This window comes from Thamnophis sirtalis, unplaced genomic scaffold (genome assembly GCF_051295495.1).
Source record: "Thamnophis sirtalis isolate CommonGarterSnake01/CBP01778 unplaced genomic scaffold, rThaSir2_p1.2 scaffold_11, whole genome shotgun sequence".
NCBI lineage: Eukaryota > Metazoa > Chordata > Lepidosauria > Squamata > Natricidae > Thamnophis > Thamnophis sirtalis.
The window spans coordinates 59286448-59313296 of NW_028261391.1; the positions used below are offsets into that span (position 1 = coordinate 59286448).

The 26849-nt window shown below is 36.4% G+C and overlaps 1 protein-coding gene across 5 annotated transcripts in view; it reads right to left on the reverse strand.

Annotated features, from left to right (window-relative positions):
• Positions 1-12265, reverse strand: part of FAM204A (family with sequence similarity 204 member A) — a 36640-nt gene extending 24375 nt beyond the window's left edge. For 3 of the 5 annotated variants that reach the window (XM_014061163.2, XM_087725880.1, XM_087725883.1), the window contains exons 1-5: positions 12200-12265; positions 8086-8324; positions 6899-6992; positions 3648-3681; positions 3130-3229 (exon numbers count right to left, since the gene is read on the reverse strand). In XM_014061163.2, coding sequence (XP_013916638.2) covers positions 3130-3229; positions 3648-3681; positions 6899-6992; positions 8086-8322 — 465 coding nt within the window. In that variant the 5' untranslated portion in view covers positions 8323-8324; positions 12200-12265. Of the gene's footprint in view, positions 1-3129; positions 3230-3647; positions 3682-6898; positions 6993-8085; positions 8326-9878; positions 9900-9970; positions 10036-12199 lie in introns of those variants that run through there. The other 2 variants (XM_087725881.1, XM_087725882.1) reach the window with 2 other exon arrangements.
• Positions 12266-26849: the final 14584 nt, after the last annotated feature.

Consider the following 26849-nt stretch of genomic DNA (forward strand, 5'->3'; position numbering starts at 1 on the left):
CTTGGGTCTTTCTTAAACCATGAGTTTAAAAGTGGGGATTTTTCTTTTTTCTTACTGATCCATTAAATGAGTTTTGTTTCAATTGATGTGTGAAAATGAAAGCTTTAAATGAATATGTACATTTTATACTGACATCTATCACTGACCATGGAACACCAGAAGTTGTACTCTCATTCTTAGTCCAAAACAATAGCACAAGATCAACCTGGTCAAGGACCTTATTTCCCCCATTCTTGCTTTACTTTGGCCACACCAGCACATGAATACACAGCTAAAAGCTGTTTGATTATTTTCATCTAATTTCCATGTATTTTGGTGTGCTGAAAACAAATAAAATATTGAAAAAACTCCTAGACGTCATGATTTGCCACAACATGCAAAATTGTCTTCAAAGTTATCATTTAAAAAAAAATGGTGTTTTTTTATATTATGGGTTTTTAACCAAATTTAAAGTCGAAATTACTATTAATTAATTCACATAAGTGCATTTAAGATATAAAATGCCAAAAAAAAAAAAAAAAAACTTAAAGGGTTTGTCTGAGTTATGTAAAAAAAATATAGCACTGTAAATCTGATGGTCAGCAATATATACATAAGCTAAGCAAGTTTTAAGTCTGTGCTTCTAATGATAGAAGGGGTTAATCTTTCCTGAAAAATCCAGTGGGAGGGAGACACAGAGCAGATAGCAGCATCTCGGTCAGTGCAGGAGGCGTGGCCAGCACTGTGACGTCTTGTGTACAGACACAGAGCTGCTCTCTCCTGCATGCCACACTTGTGCACAAATCATCTTCAGGTTCTTGGTTCTGGGCTGTTCACACTTTTTCATCGCAATTCATGTTAGCTCGTCATTCTTCAACCGTTATGTTATGGCTCCGCGAAAGTGTATTAATTCGCCAGTTTCTGTTTCATCTGTGGTGAATATACAGTATTGAGCAACAGAATGTTACAGACTTTGTGAAAAAAGTATACTTTCCATACTTTGGACTAAAAATTGGAGATCAAGATAAAGTTTGGAACGCCTCATAAAGTGTGCAAACGGTGTATTGAGGACCTCCGAAACTGGTTCAAGGGTAAGAAAAAATCTTTCCGTTATGGGATTCCTATGGTATGGCAAAAACAAAAGAACCATAGTGATGACTGTTACTTTTGTTCATGTGATGTAAAAGGGTTTAATTCCAAATGGAAGCATTCCATTTCATACCCCAATCTTCACTCAACAATTTGTCCCATCCCCCCATGGCACAGATATACCAGTACCCAAGCCCCTTGCTACCTTGGAAAAGATACCTAGCTCCGATGAAGGTGAAGTCATACCTGAATCAGATGACGAATCAAGTTCTGACTTTGAAGATGATACAAGACCAAAATTGTTTTCTCAGGAGGAGATGAATGATTTGGTAAGACACTTGAAGCTTCCCAAAGATGCAGCTGAGTTACTCGGATCAAGGCTGAAAAGCAGGAATTTATTGTTGCCAGGAGTGTCATCTTCATGGTTCAGACATCGTGAAAAGGAGTTCGTCCCTTACTTCGCCCAGGAGGACAAGTTGGTTTATTGCATCGATGTCGAAGGTCTGATGGGTCAATTTAAAATCCAATATGATTCAGAACAATGGGGTCTTTTTATAGATTCATCAAAAAGAAGTCTCAAAGCAGTTTTACTCCACAACGGTTTTTACGCTTCCATACCTGTAGGTCATTCCGTACACTTGAAGGAAACCTACGAGAACTTGGAATTGGTTCTTTGTAAACTTAAATATGAAGACCATGGTTGGCAAGTGTGTGGGGACTTGAAGGTCTTGTGCATGCTGCTCGGGCAACAAGCTGAGTATACCAAATACCCTTGTTTTCTGTATCTCTGGGACAGTTGAGACTGACAAAATCACTGGACCAAGAAGAGTTGGCATCTGAGGGTGCTAACAGTCGGTGAAAAAAATGTCCTCCGAGAAACTTTGGTACCTTCTCATAAAGTTCTTCTACCACCTCTCCACATAAAATTGGGATTGATGAAGCAATTCATAAAATCACTTCCAAAAAATGGAGAATGCTTCAAATACTTGGTCACCAAGTTTCCATGCCTGTCGGAGGCAAAATTGAAGAAAGGTGTGTTTGTCGGACCAGACATTAGAAGGCTTATAGTTGTTCAAGAGTTTGTCAATACCATGACGGATCCTCAAAAAGAAGGGTGGATTGCATTTAAAGAAGTTGTACAGAAATTTGTAGGCAATAACAAAGATCCTCACTACAAAAAAAATCGTCGGAAGAATGCTGAAATCATTTCAAGCTTTAGGTTGCCTGATGAGTTTGAAAATGCATTTCCTCCAGTCCCACATTGACTACTTTCCTGAAAATTTGGGAGCTGTAAGTGAGGAACAAGGTGAACGATTCCATCAAGACATTAAAGAGATGGAAAGGAGATGCCAGGGAAAATGGAGCATTACAATGATGGCAGACTACTGCTGGATGCTTCAGAGAGACATTCCAGATGCTACTCATAAGCGTAAATGCACCAAGAGGAGCCTCACAAGGAAGAAGAATTGAGTTTAGTGTGTGTACGTGAGCTCATTTCAGTTCAAAAAAGGATTTTCATGAAAATATTGTAATAAAACTTTAATTTTATAAGTCTATTTCCATTTATTTTGAGGTATTGCCTTATTTAGCAGAGTTACCTAAATTGTTAGGAAACGTGATATCCTATGACAGAATGGAGGTCATTTTCGGATTCAGCACACCAAAAAACATAAAGATTATATGGAATAACCAAAACAACTCTCGAAAAATTTGTTTTTGCAGACCTGTGAATTGATGGCTGCTGGGTTACATGGATTGTGTGTGTCTCTGTGTAGGAATACATATGTATAACATTTGACCTTACCTCATTTATACATTGGTACTTTTTATATAGTTTGCTGTTAATTTTAATATTTTAATTCTTAATACCTATTGTTTTACTATATATTAAACCTTCTAATTTTTAATTCTGATATTGTAAGTTGCCCAGGATCTCTTGATAGTGAGATGGGCAACATATAAATTTAATAAATAATAAATATATTTCATTGCAGTGCAGTAAAATGAATTGCAAATGAAATGCAAGCTTAAAATCATTTTTTAAAAAAATCTAGCAATTACCTTTTGAGTAGTTTCTTTGCTTTCCAGTGGTTTAAACCTATCATTGATTCCAAAATATTGAGTGAGCTCTTTGAAGTGCTTTTCTTTTACAGACTCTTGGCTACAAAGAAAGGAAAAAAGAACAAAGGGATGGGCAAGATCCTATCACAAGAAAATAGTCACATATATAAATATATAATATATTAATACAAAACATTAAAATTAATAATTTTATGTTTGGCTTATGTATGTATTTTACAGAAACTGTATATTTTTTCTATTTTGTGACTGTAACATAATTCAATTTTATTTACATTTGTACATTTGATATAGAATATACCTATTTTATGAAAATAAAACTGTCCATATCTATTCTTTAGCAGACAGGCAGAATTACTACTTTTTCAAGTAAAATTTCTTGAAAGGATCACTTCTGAACAAAAATCCATTGCTGAATCACTCACAGAGAGTGAGAAGGAGCTGAACATTTCAAATATGTACAAATAAATTTTAAATAATCATGTCATAGTTTGAAATACCTTTCAGTTATTTCTTCACTGCTTTTCATTTTACCTAAAAAAAATAAAACTCTACAATTTAGTATGAAAAATTTCTCATAAACTAATACAAATGTTTTAGGACTTAATTCTGATGCACTAATAAACATGATGAAATTAGTGATGTTTGAGATATAATTAACAGTGAAAAACCAAATTTTAAAATTTAATCCCAGCTTAGACACAGTTTACTTCCACAGTACTAAACACAAATATGTACTGATACCTATGTTTAGAGGGAATTAAAGCTTATATGCTCTGAAGAATAGTATGTTATGCTGTATGTGGATATTAAGCTAGTGGTGGAAGGACCACCTTTAGCTATTATAGAAATCTGAGAAATTTCTCAGATGGCTGAAGATTTCAAGACAGTGAGTGATACAACCAGAAGTAGGTTTTGTTTCATTTTGAAGGTTGGGATTGGATGGCAGAATCAGTTTCATTATACATTGCCTTTGCACCTACTGCCAAATAATGTGTAGAAAAGTTATTTCTGGTGCTTTAGTTCAGTGGTCCCCAACCCCCGGTCCGCGGACCGGTGCCGGGCCGTGGAGTACCTGGCACCGGGCCGCGCAGCGGCCGGGGGCCATGCAACGGCCGACTCTTCACTCATGCAGTGCCGTCGCCAGAGGGGGGGAGCTGCGCGGAAGCACAGGAGCAAGTGAGGCAAGGAGGAAGAATCCCCCGCTACTACACCACCTCCGCCCCCTCCCCGAGTCAGCCGTCCCCTCAGTGAACGCCTCCGCCTCTTTCTCCTTTCTCGCCTCAGTCGGCTCGCCTGGAAGCGAGGCGAGGAGGGGGCAGACCATGCGCTGGAAGCGGAGCCCTTGGAGGCCCTGGCGGCTTCCCCGGCAGTCGTTGCTGGCCGCTCTCTTCTTTTTCTCGCTGTCCTCCTCGGCTCAGTCGTCTCCGAGTTGCCCAGGGAAGGGGCGACGCGCCCGGGACGGAGACGGCGCTTCCCCGCCCGGCCTTGGCTTGTGAGAAGGAACGGCGGGAGAGGTAGAAAGAGAGAGAGAGAACATCGGGCAGCCGAGGGCGGGGGGGGGTCTTTTGAGGGGAGATGGGGGGTGTGCGATTTTGGCGCGCGTGTGCCCTCCGCGCACGGTGGAAAAGCGGCGGTCTTGCCCACCCCTTCCCTGCCTCCCGCCCGCTCCAGTTGCCGCAGCCAGGGGTGGGGGCTCGGTGCCCGAAGTCTCTTGCCTCTCTTCCAAAATTTCGCCAACGGGCATCGGTGAAGCGCGCTCTTTCTCTTCCTCACAAAACACATTTCCTTTCCCCCCACGCGTAGTTATTGGCGATATGGACTCTTGGAGGCTGCGCTCCCGGGTCGCGTTTCCTTTTTGCAGCCCACGAGAATGCCTGGTTCTGAGCCTCAAAAAACGAGAGTTCTCTTAAGGCTGCAAAAAAGGAATATACTTTGGTCCTTGAAGCGCTTTTCCTGTTATTTGGACATTATATATATACGTATGAACATACGTACGGTATATATATACACACACTTAAAGTCACAACCCCTGGTATGCCCAAGTGTGGGAGGAAGGTCACACTTCCACTCTCTGTCATTAGGCTTGTCACAAGAGTCCATCCAGACAGAAACCCAATATTTTTTACTGTTGCCTTTTTTGTTACATTTGTTATATTTATGCTGATAAATAAATAAAGGGACGGCCCTTTATTTATTTATCAGCATAAATATAACATATATATATATATATATATATATATATATTGTCTTTAAGTATATATATATATATATTGAATTTATTGAAAGTATATATATATATATTTATTGACCACTGAACTAAAGCACCTTTATTTATTTGTCAGCACAAATAAAAACATACATATATATATATATATATATATATATATATATATATATATATATATATATATATATATATATATATATATATATATATATATATATATATATATGTCTGTAGTCCATAATATAGTGATGATTTAAAAAAAAATTAGTTGAGAACATGGAATCTTTTTTCTTTTAGTATATTTTGGAGGTGGGGGCCCACTTTGTTATTTAAGATAGTATCTCCTTTTATATATGGTAGTGAAGATACCTAATACTCCCACCCCCTATTTCCCCCACGACAATCAATGTGTCCTCGCGAACAACGCCCCCCCACCCCTGCGCGTGCTCAGCGGGCCACGGCAAAATTATCAAAGGCTGACTGGTCCGCGGCGATAAAAAGGTTGGGGACCACTGCTTTAGTTAATCGAGCCTCCTCATAAGATTTACTTGGCCAAATAAATTTAAATAAAAGATACAGTCAAAAAAATACTTCATAACTGGGGAAAGGTGTGTGTGAATGAGGTAAACCCTTTAAAGGCAAAGATACTATCAGGGAACTGGTCATTAACCGCTGAAGATATATATTTTCAGTCATAATCACTTATTACAACTTTCCTACGTAAGCACTGTATAGATATTACCAAAGATAGTATTATTACAAAACAGAATTACAGAGACAAATCAGCCTAATAAATTTCTAGTACAAAGTTTCAGACTAATTTGTATACAATATAAATATATGATTACCCAAACTGCATAGTCCACTGTAGCCCAGAACACTGAGCTCAAGTGATCTACCTCAGCCTCTAGAATAACTAGATTACTAGATTCACAGCACTGCATATAAATAAATCAAATGTTAAATCAAAAATAACTGAGAAAGTCATTTTTAAAATTCTATATGGTCTAACTATTAAAACACAGAAAAGAATGTCTAAGATGTAATTAACGTGAAATTTAGAAAATTGCAGTGTAGACACTGACATTTGTTCTTTCAGCATACTTCCACAATATAACATATTACAAGATATCCATCTGTAATACAACATGCAAAAATTATTACATAAATGAACAAAAATGTATAAATCTATTTCATGCATGTGAATATTTTCTGTGATAAATGACTTCTCTTGCCTTATCAAAAAGAGTTTAGAAAAAGTTCTCACAAATTCCATCATGCTTTGTTCTACTGCAAGTAGGCTGCAAGTAGAAAAAATGCCAAAGCATTTGAACCTGGAATTAGGTAAATATGTATATGAACAAAAATACAGGAAATATAAATGTACAGTAAATCTACTAGATAACAACCAAATAACATAAAATCAATAAGGTGATTATAACATTACCTAATCATAACACAAAATTATTTGGGAATTTTATTGTAGTGTTCTATATATTTTAACAACTAGAAACAAACCACCTTTTTGAGAACGTTTTCTCTTTTGTCTCCTATATCTTTGACATTTTTCTTGATTTTTCATGTCAAGGTTTTTCTTTTTCAGATTCTGAAATTTCTGTTGAAAGAGAAAATTGATTTTTTTACTTTTGTTTAATTATAGTAAATTGGGTAGCATAAAACAATAATTTTAATTGCTCCACAACACCAAAAAAGTATAACACATAGCACAACAGTCAATGAAGATGATAACAATATACACTGAACATGCGCAATTCAACTCTCATATATTCAAAGATTATCTTAATATTACTAAATGATATTTTTCACTTTCTTTTGTAGGATCATTCTTTACATTGACTTGAAACACTAAATAAAAGCTAAGATCTGAAAAGTTTAATATAAGCAAACAGGGCCAATGGGATTCAATTTTCTCCTTTAAAAAGCATAACATCACTGAGCATTATGATTGTGCAACAATTCAGAACACATGGGAATGTGAATGCAGTAGTTGTCTATAATAATTAGGATAGCCACATCTGTTTTTAGAGTTATGAACCCTACTGAACATACCATAAAACTTGCCACTTTTGAACTTTTTCTATGTGTAATTAGTGTCTTTCACACTATCCCAAGAAGCTGAGTTTCAGAAGTTAAGGTAGTTCTAAAATAGCTACATCTTTTTCAAATTCATGTGGAAGCCAAAATAAAAAGGAATATTTTAATGAATAGGAGAAATGTTACTCTGATGATATCTGAAGCATTTCTTTAAAATCATTCTTAAAATATGCAAGCCCTAACAAACCATTATGAAATATATTTAATAAAGATAGTAAGTAATCATTCATGAGCAAGTTAAGAATTCCATAACATAACTACAGAGATACACACACAAGGACAAAAGACAAAATCAATTTTGAAAACCCTAAAAAAGATTTCGAAAAAATATTCCAGTATATAAGCATGCCTACATGTTTGGTGAAAGCGTATTCATCACAACTTCTTCCTATCTTACTTTAAGACAGAAGTTTGTCAAACAATGTTATTAAACTATTTCTTCTCTATAATTGAAATGTTTTAAAAGATTGTATTTCACCCAAAACAGAATTAATTTACTCTTGCCAGAAGGATTACATCCCTAGATATCACAACAGGAACAACTAACCTAATATTTCAGATTCAATTAAATGCAGAGTTGTAAACAAACCTACATTCCACATATCTAAGGAAACTCCAGGAAGGCATGCCAGACATTCCTGTTCTGTAGAAGGAAGTTGGTTTTCAGCCATATTTTTTCCCTCATGATCACAAATCTGTTTGTCTAGGAATTTCTTTTCTTCTTGTTTTTCATTTAAGATACTCTCAGTAAGAGACACTGTTTCTTCGTCATCTGAACTTATGGCAACATCAGCTTCATTCACACCAGGAGGTAGCAGACCACTCCACATCTCTACAAATGAAAAGATCAAATACTTGCTACTATCATAAAGGCATCTTCAGCAAAATTATTAAAAATATCTTTAGGGCATCTTTACCAGTCTAAAATGAGAGCAAGAAAATTTGATCCATTATAGTTTTTTATTCATTATTGGAAAATAGTTTTTTGTTCGTTATTGGAAATTGAATATGAAAATAAATTAGCCGTATAAGGACTGAGAAAATACAGAATTACAAAAATAACAGTGCTTCATTTAAATAGCTGAAAAAGACATTAATGTCCACTAATGGTTCCTACAATTTATTTTTAGAATACACTATATTGCCAAAAGAATTCGCTCACCCATCCACATAATCAGAAGCAGTTGTGAGTGAATACTTTTGGCAATATAGTGTATGTATGTGCTCAAGTAATTTAAGTGATAATAGTACATAAGTTATTTGTTTGTACTGTTGTTTTAGCAAATATTTTGAATATTATACATTTTTTTAAAAAGAGGAGGTACAAGAAAGTGCACACTCAGATGCATTTGAAATCACTAAATAAATGTACAGTACATTCGCTATGATTATTTCACAAGATTACACACAGTGCAATACAAAATTTATCCAAGCTCAACCTTGTGAATAAACTGTTACTCTATAATAGAAAGAAAAAAGATAAAAAATACAATAAAAATATGAAATATAAATAAGAAAAAAGCAACATGGCTTATATATTTAAAATTAAAAGTAACTGAAAAGGTAAATTAATTGAATGCTAACTATTTACTGATATTTTCAAAAGTCTTTAGCAGTTCCTTGGAAGAAGGTAACTAATTTCCAATTCAATAGCACTACCTCTAAAAAAAGCCTATCTCCTACTTCCTAAAGGAGAAAATTTTCAAGTTATGAAGAACAAAATTTTATCTTCATCTTCATAACTTGAAAAATTTCTCCTTTAAGAACAAAATTTTATTTTGATCTTCAAATGTACTGTAAAGCATTTGGTATAGTACAGAAATGTTTTTATACATAAATAGGTTTTAAGGTGGGCTTTGGTCTTTACATTTATAAAAGTTGGCAATTGCATATTTTCCCTAGATGTATTTATAATTGACCAATTTTCAAACAAAACATATTCTGTAATTGTTATGGATGTCCTTCTTCAATTTATGTGTACATAAATGTATATATGTGGTACAAAAATATGGAAGATGACAAAAAATTCAGAAAGGAAAATATCATCATAATACCTTATATTGTTCTATGAACATAGAAAGCTATTTTAAGACTGAATCTCTTTCAGTTATAATTCTGAATGGTATGACACTCTTCCTGAAAAATATCTGGGGATATTCTTCTGCAAAGTTCTAATTCTTTGGGCAGACACAGAATATGGCCGGGTAGGCCTATATCGAGCTTCAGCAGATGTTCCAGTTGTAGCCATGTCTTGATTAAGAGACCACTGATAGTAGCCATGCCTTATCACCACCAAGCTAGACTATCTCAAAGGGCTCAATATAGCAAAACCTTTGAAAACTACTCAAAAACATTTGGTGCAAAATACTGGTAGATGATGGCCTACCAGTATCATGTTATACCAATACTGCAGAAATTGCATTGGTTGCTGGTAGTTTATGAGGTTAATGTGTTGGTTCAGACCATTAAAGCTCAATTTGGGTTCCATCAGGACCATCTTCTCCAGGAAAAACCATGCTATCCATTGTATTCATCTCAGTTATCTGATGAAATTGAAGGGAATATTTTTCAGTTATGGAAGTCACTTTGTAAAATGGCTTTTTTTTCAGACTACACTGGTAGAGATTTTAATCCAAATTGTAAAATAACAATTCATTCTACATGGCGTTGAATATTTAAGGTTACTTATGCTGATGGTGCTTACAGATGAGGTATTATATTGTTTTTACAATTTTTTTTTGATTTTATGAATTATCAGTTTTATTTTATTGCCCTATTTTTTATTGTGGACCATTATGAACTGTTAAAATTGGTGCTATGTAAATACAACAAATAAACAAATACCATGCCCCACTCTCTAAAATTTTGTGTATTTTCTTTTGAATTACTTATCCATTCCTTATTTTTTCGGCAATGTTTTTCTGTTTGCTTATTTCTACATTTTGGTTTTCTTATTAGTCTTTCAAAAACAGATGTGTTTTATTTTAAAAAACTCAAATTCTGGTAATTTTTAATAAAATAAGATTAGGGTGCAGTCTAGATAGATAGAGATCTCCAGGTAAGAGGCTTGATAGTCACCTGTCAGAGATGTTTTAGTGGATCCTGCACTGAAGAGGTAGTACTAGATGAGTTCTAAAACCCTTTCCTATTCTGTTCCATAATATGAAACACATTTTACTCTTGATGTCTACTACTTCTGAATGGAATTTTTAATTGTTAGCATTGCTCACATGTGTAGCATTACTAAGAATAAACTTAAACCCAACTGGTTTCTACTAAACATGATAAACGTATATCAAATTATTGCTGAACCTTGATAGCCCCTAACTTCGAGTATACAACAGTGAAACAATACAAAACTATCACCTTTGTCATTTTATGTTTTCTTATTCACCACTTATTTGTATTATTGTCAAGAGTTTCTGATAGGTACACAACTTGAATATACACTTATTGATGCTTCATTGAAAAAAAAATCAACTTTACCAGTTTAGAATTTCAAGATGTTTTTAAATCCTATAAAGGATAACTACAGATTACAAAACCACATTATCCTATGAAGATTTCAGCAGCAAAGCAACGCCTGAATATAAAGATGCCTATCCTGCTTCACACAAGAACATTATCTTTTTTGCCTCAAATCTCATTATAAGGGCAAACCGAGATATAAATCCAGCATTATTACACCTAGGTATCAAGCAGGTGCAGGATCCTGTTTTTGGAGCGAACATGCTCGTATGGAATAAGTACAGCTAAAAACTCCTTTTCCTCCATCAACCAATCACTCTGCAATATTAATTTCATGGGATTACACCTTAATGTTTTTTCAAAGCAGAAAAGTAACGTGTTTACCACCATTCCTTTTTTATTCCCAAACCACTCTGTCATTCATTGCAACAGGTGTTGGTCCAAAATTATAAAATAGTCATGGTCAAGTGTACATTCTTCCATTACGCACTTTGTTTATAAGTTACTTCTACTACTGACCAATCTTACACTATGATTGATACACAGAGAGAGAGTTTCGTATATTGCAGCAAACCTTATGGTGTTAAATGGTTTAGCACCTGGATTGCACCTCCTTCCAGATTTAACCTATGCAGTTTATGGTTGTCCCACTATTTTAAATCCCTCACTAACCTATCTACGCAAAATGTTCTGCAATCAGTATGAAATGCTAAGGAGACCCAAGGCTGTGGGAAATGATGTCTATCTGGTTCTATCAAGTTTCCTTTTACACAACAGCAGCACAACCATCGCCTCAGCTAAACGCAATTACCCCCCTCTCCCCAAACTACCGTTGGCGGCTTTTGCTCGAACCCCCCACCGGTGGCCTTTGAATGGCCCCCAACACATTCACCAATCAATAAAAGCAAAGGAAAACCAGGGGGGAAAGAAAAAGGGAGGACAAAGCTCGAGGATTCTCGTCACAAAGCACGCTTCAGACTTGGAAAAGGAACGCCATCCGCCTCTTAAGGTGCTGCCTTCAGAACAAGTCGCCGTCGGCCGGGGGTCATCTTTTCCGTATTGCGCACCCGCGCCTGCCACCACACGGCTTGGATCCAAAACCTGTGCAAAGCCGCCGCTTGCCTTAACCAAACCGCCCAGGCAACTTACTCTCCTGGTTCCCTAAAACCATAGAGTTGTCGTGCGCCCCCCCCCCGCAAAATAATAAAAAAAATCACTGAAATTCCCAGTCTGACTTACCGCCGGTTCTTGTTTACATTGCCGCCATCTTGGAAGGTCTCCCACAGGCGGCCTTGACGGCACGAGCTCCGCCTCTCCCCCGACTCGCATTGGCCAGCCTTTAGGCGCGGGCGTCTCCATAGCAACCGGGCGTTCTTCGTTTTTTTCTCGGCCCGAAAAGGCTCCTGTGGAAGATTTCCGAGTTTTTTCTCGCAGGCGTTTCGCGCAAGCAAAAAGTAGAAGGGGAAATTTAGAGAAGCTTAAGAAGGTTGAAACCTTTTCTTGGCTGAACTGTTTTGAAAATGGTCTCGGTATCACTTCTGACACACTCACTCACTCACCGTACATTACCTTAAATAGCAATAGCAGTAGACTTATATACCGCTTCATAGGCCTTTCAGGCCTCTCTAAGCGGTTTACAGAGAGTCAGCATATTGCCCCCAACAATCTGGGTCCTCATTTTACCCACCTCGGAAGGATGGAAGGCTGAGTCAACCCTGAGCCGGTGAGATTTGAACCGCTGACCTGCTGATCTAGCAGTAGCCTTCAGTGCTGCATTTAACCACTGCGCCACCTTGGCTCATTAAAATAGCATTCAGAGAGTACCCACGAATTTAGGCTTTGCCCTAGCTAAAGAAATTCTGAATTTCTTTTAATTATGTGCCATCAAATCGTTTTGGCCTGCTGGAGGTAACTTAGATTTTCTTCATGACCAATGATTGTCCATAAACTGGTCTTTCAGGTCTTCCAACGTGGCACCCATTGCCATTCTATCTTCTTCTGTTTCCTTACACCAGTGTTTCTCAACCTTGGCAACTTGAAGATGTCCGGACTTCAACTCCCAGAATTCTTCTGTTTCCTTATATCAGTGTTTCTCAACCTTGGCAACTTGAAGATGTCCGGACTTCAACTCCCAGAATTCCCCAGCCAGCATTCGCTGGCTGGGGAATTCTGGGAGTTGAAGTCCGGACATCTTCCAAGTTGCTAAGGTTGAGAAACACTGCCTTATACGCTTCCAAGTATTAGAGCCTTTCCAAAGAGCTGCGTCTTTGCATAATGTGTCCAAAGTGGAATAATTTCAGCTTGGTCCGACCTGGAAACGGCCAAAAGGAGGTGTTCGTCTAACCGCTCTGCGTCACTTCAAACGGAAAGCGGAAGATATAGTCATGCGCCCATTCAATCTTAGCCAAAAATCATATAATAGCGACTGGCTGCACCACCTGACAACCCTAGCCCAGGACCGAAAACAGTGGCGTCAAATTTCCATGGAAGTCGCCTATACCCACGATGGGTGAAGAGGCGTCAAGTACAAGTATAAGTACAATTTCAGCTTGGTCGTTTGTGTCTTGAGTGAGAATTCTGCGTTGATTTGTTTGATGAGCCGTTGGTTTGTTTTCTTGGATGTCCAAGGCATTTTCAGAAGACGTCTTCAACACCAAAGTTGAAAGATGTCAATACTGTTCCTAGCCTGCTTCTTCAAACCTTCAACTTTCACTTTTGTGGAGTATCACATGGAATACCAAAGCTTGCATGATTCTGATCTTTATAGAGAGAAACATCACGGCATTTAAAAAAAAAAGAAATTATGCCATGGCAGCCCTACCTAGCAATCACTAAATAAGGCATCTATGGAATTTATTCCCCTGTATTGAACATAACCTTGAAAATGTTTAAGTTTGTGTAACTAAGAGAGCTGTGTCAGGCACTTAAAAGATAATACTTTCACAAATGTAAGGGGAAATAGATAGGCATGTAGTAGAAAAACTTTCTGAGAGAAAAATGGCTATTTATTGATTTCTTTTGATTTAATGATCATTAGCTAATACAAAAACAAGCAGACAGCAAGTTATTTCTGCCAAGAGCTAACTCCCAAGGGAGAAACTTTGTACTTAGCCGAGGTGGCGCAGTGGTTAGAGTGCAGTACTGCAGGCCACTTCAGCTGACTGCTAACTGCAGTGCAAATCTCACTGGCTCAAAGGTTGACTCGGCCTTCCATCCTTCCGAGGTGGGTAAAATGAGGACCCGGATTGTTGTTGGGGGCAATATGCTGACTCTGTAAACCGCTTAGAGAGGGCTGAAAGCCCTATGAAGCGGTAGATAAGTCGAACTGCTATTGCTACTTACAGGCTGATTTCTAAAAATAATAATACTATAAGAATTAAATCTATATTGGTCTGGGTTTTTTCTTTGTAAATCAGCTTGGACTAGTGGTTAAGGCACCAGGCTAGAAAGCAGGAGAGGGTGAGTTCTAGTGCTGCCTTAGGCATGAAAGCTCGCTGGGTCAGAGGTGGATTGCTCCTGATTCAGCCCACATCGGGCGACCCGGCAGTGGCAGCAGTAGGAGGCTCCACCCACCCGTCAGAAGCTTCTGTGCATGCATGAATTGGTAGTTAAAAAAAATGGAAACCCATCGCTGTGCTGGGTGACTTTGGACCAGTCAATCTCAGTTCATAACATCAGACAACAAGTTAGTCAGTAAAATCTTAATGCAACCAACGAATCAACAATTAGTTGATCAAAAAAAAATAGTAGACCCTAATCTTACAGAAAAAAATGTTAGGAAGAAAGAAAAGTTTGGGGCTTTCTCTACTCCTAACCTAGTAGAATAGTTTTCATTTCCTTGTTTTCCAATTAGAAAGTTCCCTTAGCTGTCAGAATAAAGCAATAGCAAGAGTGTATCTATATAAATTATTTAAAATATATAAAAACAAGATAAAGGCATCTAGTTGCCAGAAAATGGATAGTTGTTTGTTTATCTTTCTGTTTGGGTACCAATATAATACAATTGACTTAAGGGGAAAGAAGCTTCAAGATCCTGGACTTTAAGATTTTTAGATCTAATTTGGATGGCACTACCTCAGATAGACCTAGTCCACAACTTGGGTTTCTCTTCGACTTACGACTCAAAGATCAGGTGGCAATAGTGGCTAGGAGACAACTTCTGCATCAGGAGTCCCTGCATTCAGTCATCAAGCCCTGGTCATTCCATATTTGGACTACTGCAATGCACTCTTCATGAGACTACCCTTGAGAATTTGGAAGCTTCAGCTGGTGCAGAGTGCAGCAGCATCAGCAGTCTTTGAGGCCCCGATAGTGGTCCATTTTACACCTCTGTTCCGAGAACTGCACTGGTTTGCTTCTGGTGCAATACAAGGTGTTAATATTTCCTTTAAAAGCCCTGTGTGTGTCCAGGTTAACTGACGAATCATCCTATGGGGCAGGTCCACCCCATTTGTGCCAACAAAGGAAGCATGATGCAGATGCTGTCAGTCAAGGAATTTTGGCAGCAGGATCCAGAAGAAGAGACTTCTCTTGGCCTTTTGGAACCTATTTCCCTCTGAAGTGAGGTTGGCTCACACCTTCCTAACTTTCTGTAGACGCACGAAGTTGGTTTGAGCCCAATGGGGAAATTTTACACTGAAGGTGGTTAATCGACTAAAAGCAGTTCCCACATTCCCCACCCCATATATTCTCCTTCCTTTGCCCATCTTTAGTTGTAACTTTTATTTTATTGAAATTTTAATGTGATTTTGTATATTTATTCATACATTTATGTTTTCATTTTAATATTTCAATCTGCCCAGACTTGCCTTGTAGTGAAATGGGCATCAAACAAATTTAATAATAATAATAATAATAATAATAATAATAATAATAATAATAATAATGAACTTGAGGAAATTCAGGCAAATTGCAAAACCAAAAAAAACAATATCACAAGCGGAAAAAACTGATATTCAAGACACAACTAAAGACATTATAGTAGAACTCCCAGAAGAAGCTCTCGGGGAGGAAACAACACCACCACCACTAGAACCAGTTATCACTGAACCAACTGATGAACTAACTCAAAAACAAAAAGAATTGAAGGATAAGATCATGGAGCATTTTCTGCTTAATGAGGAAAGGCAAAGTTTACCATCACTAAAAACTGTGCCTAAGAAAATTTTGGCCCCTATCATGAAAATGGTTAATGCAGTGTTTTCAACAATTGAATCAGGATCCATCTTGGAAACGAACCAGTTAATGTACAGCGCAGCTGTAATAGTCACTAATGAACTAGGCATTAAAATCAAAGTACCTAGTCACAAAAAAGAAAAAGCATCAAAGCCAAAGTGGAAAATCCGATTAGAACAAAAAGTCAAAAAATTAAGGGCAGATGCTAGTAACTTAAAGAACATGCATGAGCAACGGCTTAAAAACAACAAAACCATAGATCGGCTAATCAGAAGATATAGATTGGATACAAGAAACATCAATGAAGCTGTAGAGATTGTAAAACAGCAGATAACAGCAACAGCTAGAAAAATTGAAAGATATGAGGCACTAATCATCCAAAATAAACAAAATCAGCAATTTCAATCAGACCAACGGCGTTTTTATCAAAGTCTTAATGTGAATGGTGGCACCAAAAGTGAAAAACCAGAAAAGCAGGCCACAGTTGAATTCTGGAAAGAATTGTGGGAAAATGCAAAGGACTACAATAAGGAAGCAAAGTGGATACATGACTTTGAGAAAAGCATTGGCAACAAACAAATGCAAGTATTAGAAATAACAACTGAGATGGTCAAAAATCGAGTAAAAAAGATAAATAATTGGACATCACCTGGAAAGGACCAATTACATGGTTTCTGGCTAAAATATCTGACCAGTTTACATGCAATATTGGCCAGGCAACTGAATGAAATTTTACAAAAGGGCCAAATTGATGAATGGTTGACAACTGGAAAAACATACTTGATTCAGAAAGATGCAACTAAAGGAACAACACCTGAAAACTACAGACCAATAACATGCTTGCCAACAACCTTCAAATTACTCACAGGCATTATTGCAGATAACATGACGGATTATTTGGAAACAAACAATATCTTGCCAGTAGAGCAAAAAGGCAACAAAAGAAGGAGCAGGGGCACAAAAGATCAGCTCCTAATTGATAAAATGATATTAGAAAATTGTAAGAAAAGAAAAACAAACTTGAATATGGTCTGGATTGATTACAAAAAGGCATTTGACTCACTGCCACATAGTTGGATCATAAAATGCTTAGAAACAACTGGCATTAGCAAAAATATTACATCCTTTACTGGAAAGGCGATGAAACAATGGAGAACTGAGTTGGCAGTAGGAAATGAGATCTATGGAATGGTTAATATCAAGCAAGGAATTTTCCAGGGTGATTCACTTTCACCTCTTGTCTTCATCATCGCAATGATCCCACTATCAGTAATCTTAAAAAAAATGAAATTAGGCTACCAGCACCGATTCAGCACCGATATTTCAATGCAGTTTGGCATGGAAAAATGCGCCACTGTATCCATAAAAAGGGGCAAAATCACTTCATGTGAGGGAATTGAAATGCCCAATCGCCAACTAATTAAATGCAATGAAAATGAAGCCTACAAATACTTAGGCATTCTGCAGTTAGATAACATCAAGCATGGAGAAGTAAAAACTATTGTCAGGCGAGAGTACACCAACAGAGTTAGGAAAATTTTGAAATCTAAATGGAATGGTGGAAATACAATCAAGGCCATAAATACCTGGGCAATACCAGTTATAAGATACACAGCTGGTATAGTTAACTGGACACAAGCTGATTTGGACATTTTGGACCGAAAAACCAGGAAACTAATGACAATGCATTACAGTTTACATCCACATGGTGATACTGATAGACTCTACCTGCCCCGAAAATCAGGTGGCAGAGGATTATTACAAGTGAAGCAAACAATTGAAGAAGAAAAACATGCACTGGCTGATTATTTAAAAGAAAGTCAAGAAGATCTATTAATTGAAGTAAAGAACAAAAAACTACTGAAGGCCCAACAGACGAAACAAGAATACAGAAAACGTGATAAAATCAAGAATGGAGAGTTGGCAAAACAAAGCACTGCATGGCCAATTTCTGGAAAAAATAAAAGATAAAGTGGACAGTGAAAACTTGGTTATGGTTAACAACAGGTACATTAGAGAAAGAAACAGAGTCACTAATCCTGGCTGCGCAAGAACAAGCTATCCGCACAAATGCTATTAAGGCCAAAATCGAAAAATCCTCTGATGATGCCAAATGCAGACTTTGCAAAGAAGCTGATGAAACTGTTGATCACGTACTCAGCTGCTGTAAAAAAATCACGCAGACTGATTATAAATTTGCAGCCTGAAAAAATCACCGAAAATCAGATGGTCAAGATCTTGTGGGATTTCCCTGTACAAACGAACAAAATACTGGCGCGTAATACACCAGACATCACACTGGTTGAGAAAAATAAGGTCACAATCATAGACATCGCAATACCAGGTGATAGCAGGGTCGCCGAAAAGGAACATGAAAAAATCACAAAATACCAGGTCTTAAAAATCGAAATTCAACGACTATGGCACAAACCAGCAGTGGTAATTCCAGTGGTAATGGCACACTGGGTGTTATTCCAAAAGCACTGGAATTACATTTAAAACAGTTAAAAATTGACAAAATCACCATCAGTCAAATGCAAAAAGCCGCACTGCTTGGATCTGCACGCATATTACGAAAATACGTTACGACGTCCTAGGCTGCTGAGTGGGGCCCAACTACCAATGCCAAATCCAGCGAAACAACTGGCCGCTTTGATACAATTGTATAATAATAATAATAAGCCACTTCCTGCCCCCCCCTTCCTGATCCTGCCTTCCTACCACCAAACAGGAAGGTAGGTTGTTTCCCCCCAACATTCCTGACCCTGCCTTCCTACCACCAAACAGGAAGGTAGACCACTTTCCTGCCGTGGCTTGGCCTGGATAGCTATCCGGTGCAGTTCCTATGGTTATTGGATTATTGTCTTTGGATCAATAGTGGCTTAGCCACCAAGAACCAACCCAGGCACCTACCATTTCTAATGATGAGAAGAACTCAATAAAATTCCACATCAGGACGGTCATCACCTGGGTCAACAAGGACTGCATCAAATGCTATGGCTCCTGGAAATTGGACATAACCAATTTTGTTGTATTTAAGTACAATGACAATAAAGATGATATTTATACTTATCTGACAAAAAAGGGGCTACAGGGCTCAGTTGTTACTACCAGGGAACTAGGACATGCAACTGCAAAGCGACTGGAACCAAAGCTCACAACTTGGACAACTGAAGAAAATCGGGAAATCATCAAATATTACTACCAGGCAGAACCAACAGCCAGGGGATTTCAAAAAAGCCTGATGCAACTGTGGAAGGAAAAACACCTGTAAAGTAACATAACAGAACAAAGATTAATCTGAACTACTTGAAAGAAGAAAAACTAAAGAACAAAAAGCTGAAAAATAGTTTACACAAAAAATACAACCTGGAGCAAAAAACAATAACGGAAATCATGGAAGAACGAAAACAATGTGTAATAGCAACAGCAAAGAAAATTGAAAGATATGAAGAACGAATAAAACAATATCGTGAAAATGTCCAGTTCAGAAGAAACCAACACCTCTTCTACCAATCCCTTGATGAAAATTGAGTCCAAACTAATGTTCACCCATGTAAAGAAAAAAAAAACTTTGAACTTTTGGAAAAATACTGTGGGAAAACCCAGTGGAACACAACAAAACTGTCTCCTGGATCAAAGATATTCAACAACAAACAACATGAAACAAAATGGAAAATATTATAATAAAAACTGACATGGTTGCAAAGCAAGCAAAAAAAGGTCAAAAACTGCAGTGCATCTGGCTTGGACGAACTGCATGGATATTGGCTAAAACCATTGCATAGCCACTCAATTTGATCAAATGCTTCAAAATGCAACAAGCGAAGAATGGTTAACAGCTGGTCAAACATACTTGATAATGAAAGATCCAAAAAAGAACCAAGCAGCTATCGCCCAATTACTGATCTTCCAACCACATTCAAACTTTCTACAAGAATACTGGCAAATTCAGTATTCAGTCATCTGATGGAAAACAGTTAGAACAAACAGACCGATCGTCATTTGGAACACAAAGAAAAAGAAGTAGAAAAAAATCACAAAATATCGCAACCTGGCCATCAAAACTACATTGCTATGGATGAAACATGTAACAGTGATACTCATTGTCATCGGGGCACTTGGTACCATGTCCAAGAATTTTATAAGATACATCAACAAATTGCAGCTTCCTGCAATAACATCAGTAGAACTGCAAAAAAACCTGTGCTGCTTGGAACATCGTATATTTTAAGAAGGTACTTGGTTGATACCTGGGACGCTGGCAGCAACCTGTATCAACCATTAGTTCCAGTCAATGGCATTTGTGATGCAATTTTGAATGTTCAGTTGGTTGAGTTTCATGTTTAATGAAAAAAGATGGCCATATTTATTAATACATATTGGGAAATGACTTGCATCTCAATAGGTAATATTTTTTCTCTCCTTTATTTCAAAACATGTTAAATCATGAACTATGATTTACAAGTTACAGTCTTTGGAATAATATATCATGCAAAACCCAAACCAAACTAACTATATTGTGGCTTAACATAATGAGTCAAATTACAGAATTGTTTTTCAAAGGAATAATCAAATAAGGAATTATTGATAAAACTATGAAAACCTTGTGTCCCTTGTTATAGAAAGGTACAGGTATATTAACTTTTTGTGGATAATGTCATTATATTGAGGAGTAAGATGAACACGACAGTTGCTAAGCTGCTTCTATTTATTATAAACAATATATGCTGATTTTTGTATATTAATCAGAGGATTTGTATACAAGTTGAATATAAATGTCTTCCTGACTATGAACTCAACACTTTAATCAATCAATCCATAAGAATATGTCAAACTGATATTAGTAATCAGCATGGTTCAATCTGAATTGTCCTTCTGTCTTAAAACCCAAATACTCCCTGTGGATTTGATTGGTTATGAGCATCTCTGTTAAGACTATGGGATTGGGCTGCACATATCCAACAGACTACTAGAGAAAAGTAATATTTTAAAAATACCCTTTACCACAATGCAGATTTTGTAGCCGGAAATGTAAATTTAGTCAGTTAGCTTTTATTCTGACAAGGAGCCAGGAGTCCATGGAAATGGTTCTTTTCATTGTTCAGAATAATTATCCGTTGAGTCTTCTTATCCTTACCTTGAAATCTATACCTTCCATTGGTTAAACACTTAAATGTGTATTTTGATATTCTGTTATTAGTCCAGTAATCCCAGAATTATTAATATCCAGATAAAGTCATTTGAGTTGAATATGTCTCTTATGCAACAAGTAATGTCTCATTGATGGAAGACGACTTTTATGCCAGTAAAGATTGTTTTCAAGGAGTGCAGTGCTTTGAATTGCTGGCATCAGATAAGTAGGAATAACTCTGTTCCTATCTAGGAGCATAATTCAAGGGTTGAATTATATGACAAATGGATTAATTGACATAACTGGAATAATTGGTAGTTCTGGATAAAATGTGTAAATTTATATTTCCAATTTATGATTTTCCTTTATTGGGAAACAAATAATTTTTATCATGTCATTGATTTTAGAAGCAATTCCTACCTTATTGACTGCCCACAAGTACCATAGGAACTAAAGTGAATGTTTGCTCACTTCCTTGTGCCTAAGATAATGTAGTTTGTAACAAATGTCCAGTTTTATATCCTGATTAATTTCTGTCTCACTTTCTGTGTGTGTATGTGTTTATCACATCAGAAATCTAGTTTTTGTATGTCAAACATTTGATTTATTTTTTCAAGTTAGTGGAAGCAACTTCCTTTTTTTACTCAAATTCCTATCTTGGAATTCTTCCAAATAGTTATTCATATAAATGAGATGTGTCAGAATGTAAAATAACTAAAAGGATCCGCAATTACACTGTAGGCTATGGAACCATTGTTGCTATTGCTTGAAAAATTAAGGTAATAAATAATAAGATAAAGGTGTTCTGTACATCACGCATCTGTGTCAGCATTAGTTTCAGTCAAACTTCTCTAAATATGGCAGGATCTGCTACTGCAAACACGAAAAAGTCTATGCCACATTGTACACAACAAAATCAATAAGTGGATATATATCTTATTTCAGGCTAGAGGTGGCTTGTGAGCTGCACTTCTAATAAACCTGTCCCACCCAAATAACCTGTAGAAATATCATAAGACAACAAGCAGAAATTAAATAAAGGATTTCAGGGTTGTGTAACCTGAAAGGCCATAAGGAAAAATAAATATTTCTCCTGTTAACTCTAGGGAGGCGGTGCTCACCTCTATTTCTTAGGAAGGGAGCCAGCATTGTCCAAAGACACTGCTTGGTCATGTGGCCAGCATGACTATATTCCAAGGAGTACAGAACACTGTTACTTTCCCACTAAAATGGGACCTATTTATCTACTTGCATTTATATGCTTTTGAACAACTAGGTTGGCAGGAACTGGGACAAGAATGGGGCTCAAACCTTCGCACAGTGCTTGGGTCTTGAACGCAGGCTTTCCAACTAACAAACCCAGCATCTTCAACTGCTGAGCCATCACACACCGCTATGCCACATTGTATACAACACAAAACAATAAGTGCATATATTATTTCAGGGTTGTGTAATCTGAAACACCATATCAGCATACAAAGAGCCACAGCAGGTATTAAGTAGTGTTCCATGGTCTAAAGAGTTAAAATACTGAATGAGGGCATTTTTAGTTTTCTCTCTTATCCAAATGAAAATAAACTAATTTTTGCCTAGCTCCTTGTGGAGGAGAGAGAATGGGCTAGAGGTGGCTTGTGAGCTGCACTTTTAATAAACCTGTCCCACTCAAATACCCTGCAGAAAAATCATAAGACAACAAGCAGAAATTAAATAAAGGATTTTAGATGTCAGATATTGTTTCAAGATCACAAACTTTCCCCCCCTGAAAACATCTATTGATAAAAAGACATGTAATATATTGAACGGTGATTCATCGGTTTTGTGCTTCATAACATAGCCATAGCATAGTCCTGTAGCAGATGAATTGCTTGCAAAATATCACAGATTCAACTCTTAATTTCCCCAGGCAAAACTAAGAAGGGCAGGGCTAACATACTGACTAAGCCATGATTTAGTTTTGTTTAATTTGGGTTTAGGAGATTAGTTCATATTTTAACATTTGAAGCAATGTTATTTAATAATAAAATTATTTAGTGGTGGCTGGCAAATATGTAGCCCAGGATTATTATTTTATGTTTATACTTATATTTCATAATTCAGATACATATCAGAACTAAGATCCATTACATTTCTTGAGGTTTACTCTCAAGTTAACTGATTATACCATTGCATCATGACTTTGACGTGCACAAATTCTGATTTTCATATACAAAGTCTATATTGTCCAGTGTAGTGGCTGAACAATCAGTATGTCTTCGGAACATCAGTATGTAACCATATCTTTCTATTGCATATAGAATAGAGTATATTCTATATAGCAATAGCAATAGCAGTTAGACTTAGATACTTCATAGGGCTTTCAGCCCTCTCTAAGCGGTTTACAGAGTCAGCATATTGGCCCCAACAACAATCCGGGTCCTCATTTTACCCACCTCGGAAGGATGGAAGGCTGAGTCAACCCTGAGCCGGTGAGATTTGAATGGCCGAACTGCAGAACTGCAGTCAGCTGAAGTAGCCTGCAGTGCTGCATTTAACCACTGCGCCACCTCGGCTCTTTGAATTTTGACCAACCTTCTTTTTTTTTAAATTACAACATATCCCCACTGTTGTATTTCTAGATCACTACTGTCAGTTATACTGTCATAGCAAATGTTAATATGATAAATTTATTAAAGCCATGATATGAAAAACATAAGATATTTGGCAATTGTTCTTGATTTAGATAAACAGAATATCAAGCAACATCTAAGGTAAATTTCTTTAGTCTACAGGATTTTTTAAAATTTCAGTGTAAAAGATTCTAGAAATTCATAAAATGAAGGAACTGAATTTTAGACATTCTAGATTTTTAAAACTTTGGTTCACACTGAAAAACTTAACTCTTGTTTAAACATTTGGTTGGATATTGCTTGGAAACATTACTATTAGAAATAAAGGTTCTTTAAAATTTACATTGCATTTGTTTGCACAAAAGAAAGCAAATTATATAATCCTAATGTTAAATGTATATTTAAGATAAACTAAACAATCACATATCACTGTATGTTCTTGACAGTGTCTGACAAGAAATGAATCTGAAGTTATTTTCTTTCACAAATATAAGGAAAATATTAATTTTCTTCATTTTAGATAGTGTTTTGGAAATAATCAAGAATGGAAGTTCTTGTTTAAACATACTTTGAAGAATATTGTATTAGTAGATTACAGTCATTGTATTAGGATAGTATCTATGCCATATTCATTTTTGTGAACATAATGGGAAATTCTACAGAGTGATTGTGTTTTAATAAAACACCCCCTGCTGAAAAGGAATACTAATGATTTTAGAAAGAGATGTACAAAGACAAAAATAGCATCTAAATTTTCAGGTTTTATTTTGTATTAATCTTTTGAAATAATAATGTTCAAGATAGCTTTAAAAGGGCTTAATGCTGTTTGGGGCTCTGTATTTTCTGTCAGTTTGAGATACATTTATAATAGGATTCTAATATCTCTTAATCATGTAGTGGGAATCTTAAAGCAAATTGCAGTCAAAATAGTAGAATTTTGTAGAACTAACTCATATTGAGGTAAGAAGACTAGGATTCATTCAAGGTTTATAATGACCTTGAGATCAACTATTGTGTTGGAGAGTACATAAACTGCCTGGAAATATTTAAGAAAAATTGATATATAAATGTACTAAATAAATCACTGCTCTTGTACATCAATGCTGTCATTAGGGAAAGGATCAGAGTGTTGCATCAGCTATTATATCAAACTACTGGAAGGGTTTCCTTTTCACTCAAGCCCAATTTTGCAAAAAAAAAATTTTTTACCTCCATTTATTTAATATCCCAAATTCAGTCCATAATTTGGTATTTGAAGCAGATCAAAGCCCAAGTGCCAGAATATAAGACATGTCTAGCACTAGGCCTTTAGCAGAGTCCTGAAGCTTATATTTTAGAGGAGAAAATCACTCTACCATAAATACAGTGTTTCCCCAAAATAAAAATTCTAGTTTTTTTTAAAGCAATGAAATATTCCCAATTGTTCTTTCTGGGGCTATTGTTCATCACCTCCAATTATTTTATCAAAAATACATTCTCACCACATTTTCTTTTCGATTTATCATTTCATTTACAATGAACATACATCTATTTTGCATCCTTATTTGTAAACTTCAGATTAAAAGTTTTGTATTCATCTTAATCTTTCAACTTAATTTGGATGGGCCTGGAAAAACGATGACTTCATTTGCTCTGAATTTTAACTGGATTTATATCCCAGTGAAAAATATTCCTAACCATTATAAATACATGCAAAGTTACATGGAGCATGCCACTCGTGTATCAGAAATCAGTGACATTTTGGCTACAGTCTGGAAAGCAAATTAAGACTCTGCTAAGGAAAAAAAATTTTTTTTTCAACCCAATTCTAATTTATTTTGCAAAGCATCAGTTAAGCAATTGAGCTACATTATAAGATGTTTTGCTTTACAGACTTAGTACTGAATATAGCCAAAATACTTTAAAAAAATAAATACACTAATTCTGAGTTATCAGATAGTGACTGAATGACCTAGAAATAAAACCACTCACAAGAGTTGCCCAACTCAGAATGTGGAAGGGGGGCAAATCTGTAATATCTTATTAAATCTACTTTTCTATTTTCAAGCATGACTATTTCAGTGTTATCAAACTTAATACAAATATTAAAATAGATGATCCTTTGTTATGAGTCACGTATTAAGAGCAGGGAGAGGAAGTATAAGGTTAGACAGAAGAGAAAATGTCTTTGGGGATTTTCATAAGTTGGCAGTATTTTTACCAAGCTCACTTTCCCTATGTACTAAAACTGGAGGTCACATGATTTTTGGAATGTGTATCCAAAGATAATACTACCTTTAGAAGACTCTACTTACAGGTAAGTAACTCTTCTTTAAAGGAGGTATCTTTGTGAGGCAGGCTGTTTATGGGAGCAATTTGAATTGAACTTTAAATGAAAAAGGCATATCTCTGTAAGTGGTAATAATTTTAGTCATCTCACTGTAGCTAGGGGTTGTGGAATTCATTAGCACAGATTAACATATAAAGTGGGTGAGATATCGAATAGCAAACGTAAGGTTTAGGGACCTTAATTCATCACTGAATGAACAGCGTGTACAGTATTAGGGACTATGAAATTTTTAATTTACACAAAGTGTCCAAGAATATAGGGAATAAATTTAAACCCCAAACAGATAATGGAGCTGTGCCCTGCCTCACTGGCAAGTTGAATTGTTTTTACACTGAGTGAAGAAAGCTAATTATCCCAAGCACAAGGAGACTGCTAAAAATAATAAGATTATAAAGAATAATTTGCTGATATAATTACAACAAAATTGGGTACACACAATCGTCAGATACATGTATTGCTTGACCTGGGCGAGAAAGTGAAATAAATCCTTCCTCTATAGCCTTCATAAATTTGTTTTTATCATCTCAAAGTGGTGTTTGCATAGGCAACACAATTTGCATGTGTAATGTGGCTGTACAAATTGACAACAAGTAAATTATTCAAGGAAATAGGCTGGTTGTGGGTCTGAACTATCTCCACAAAGCC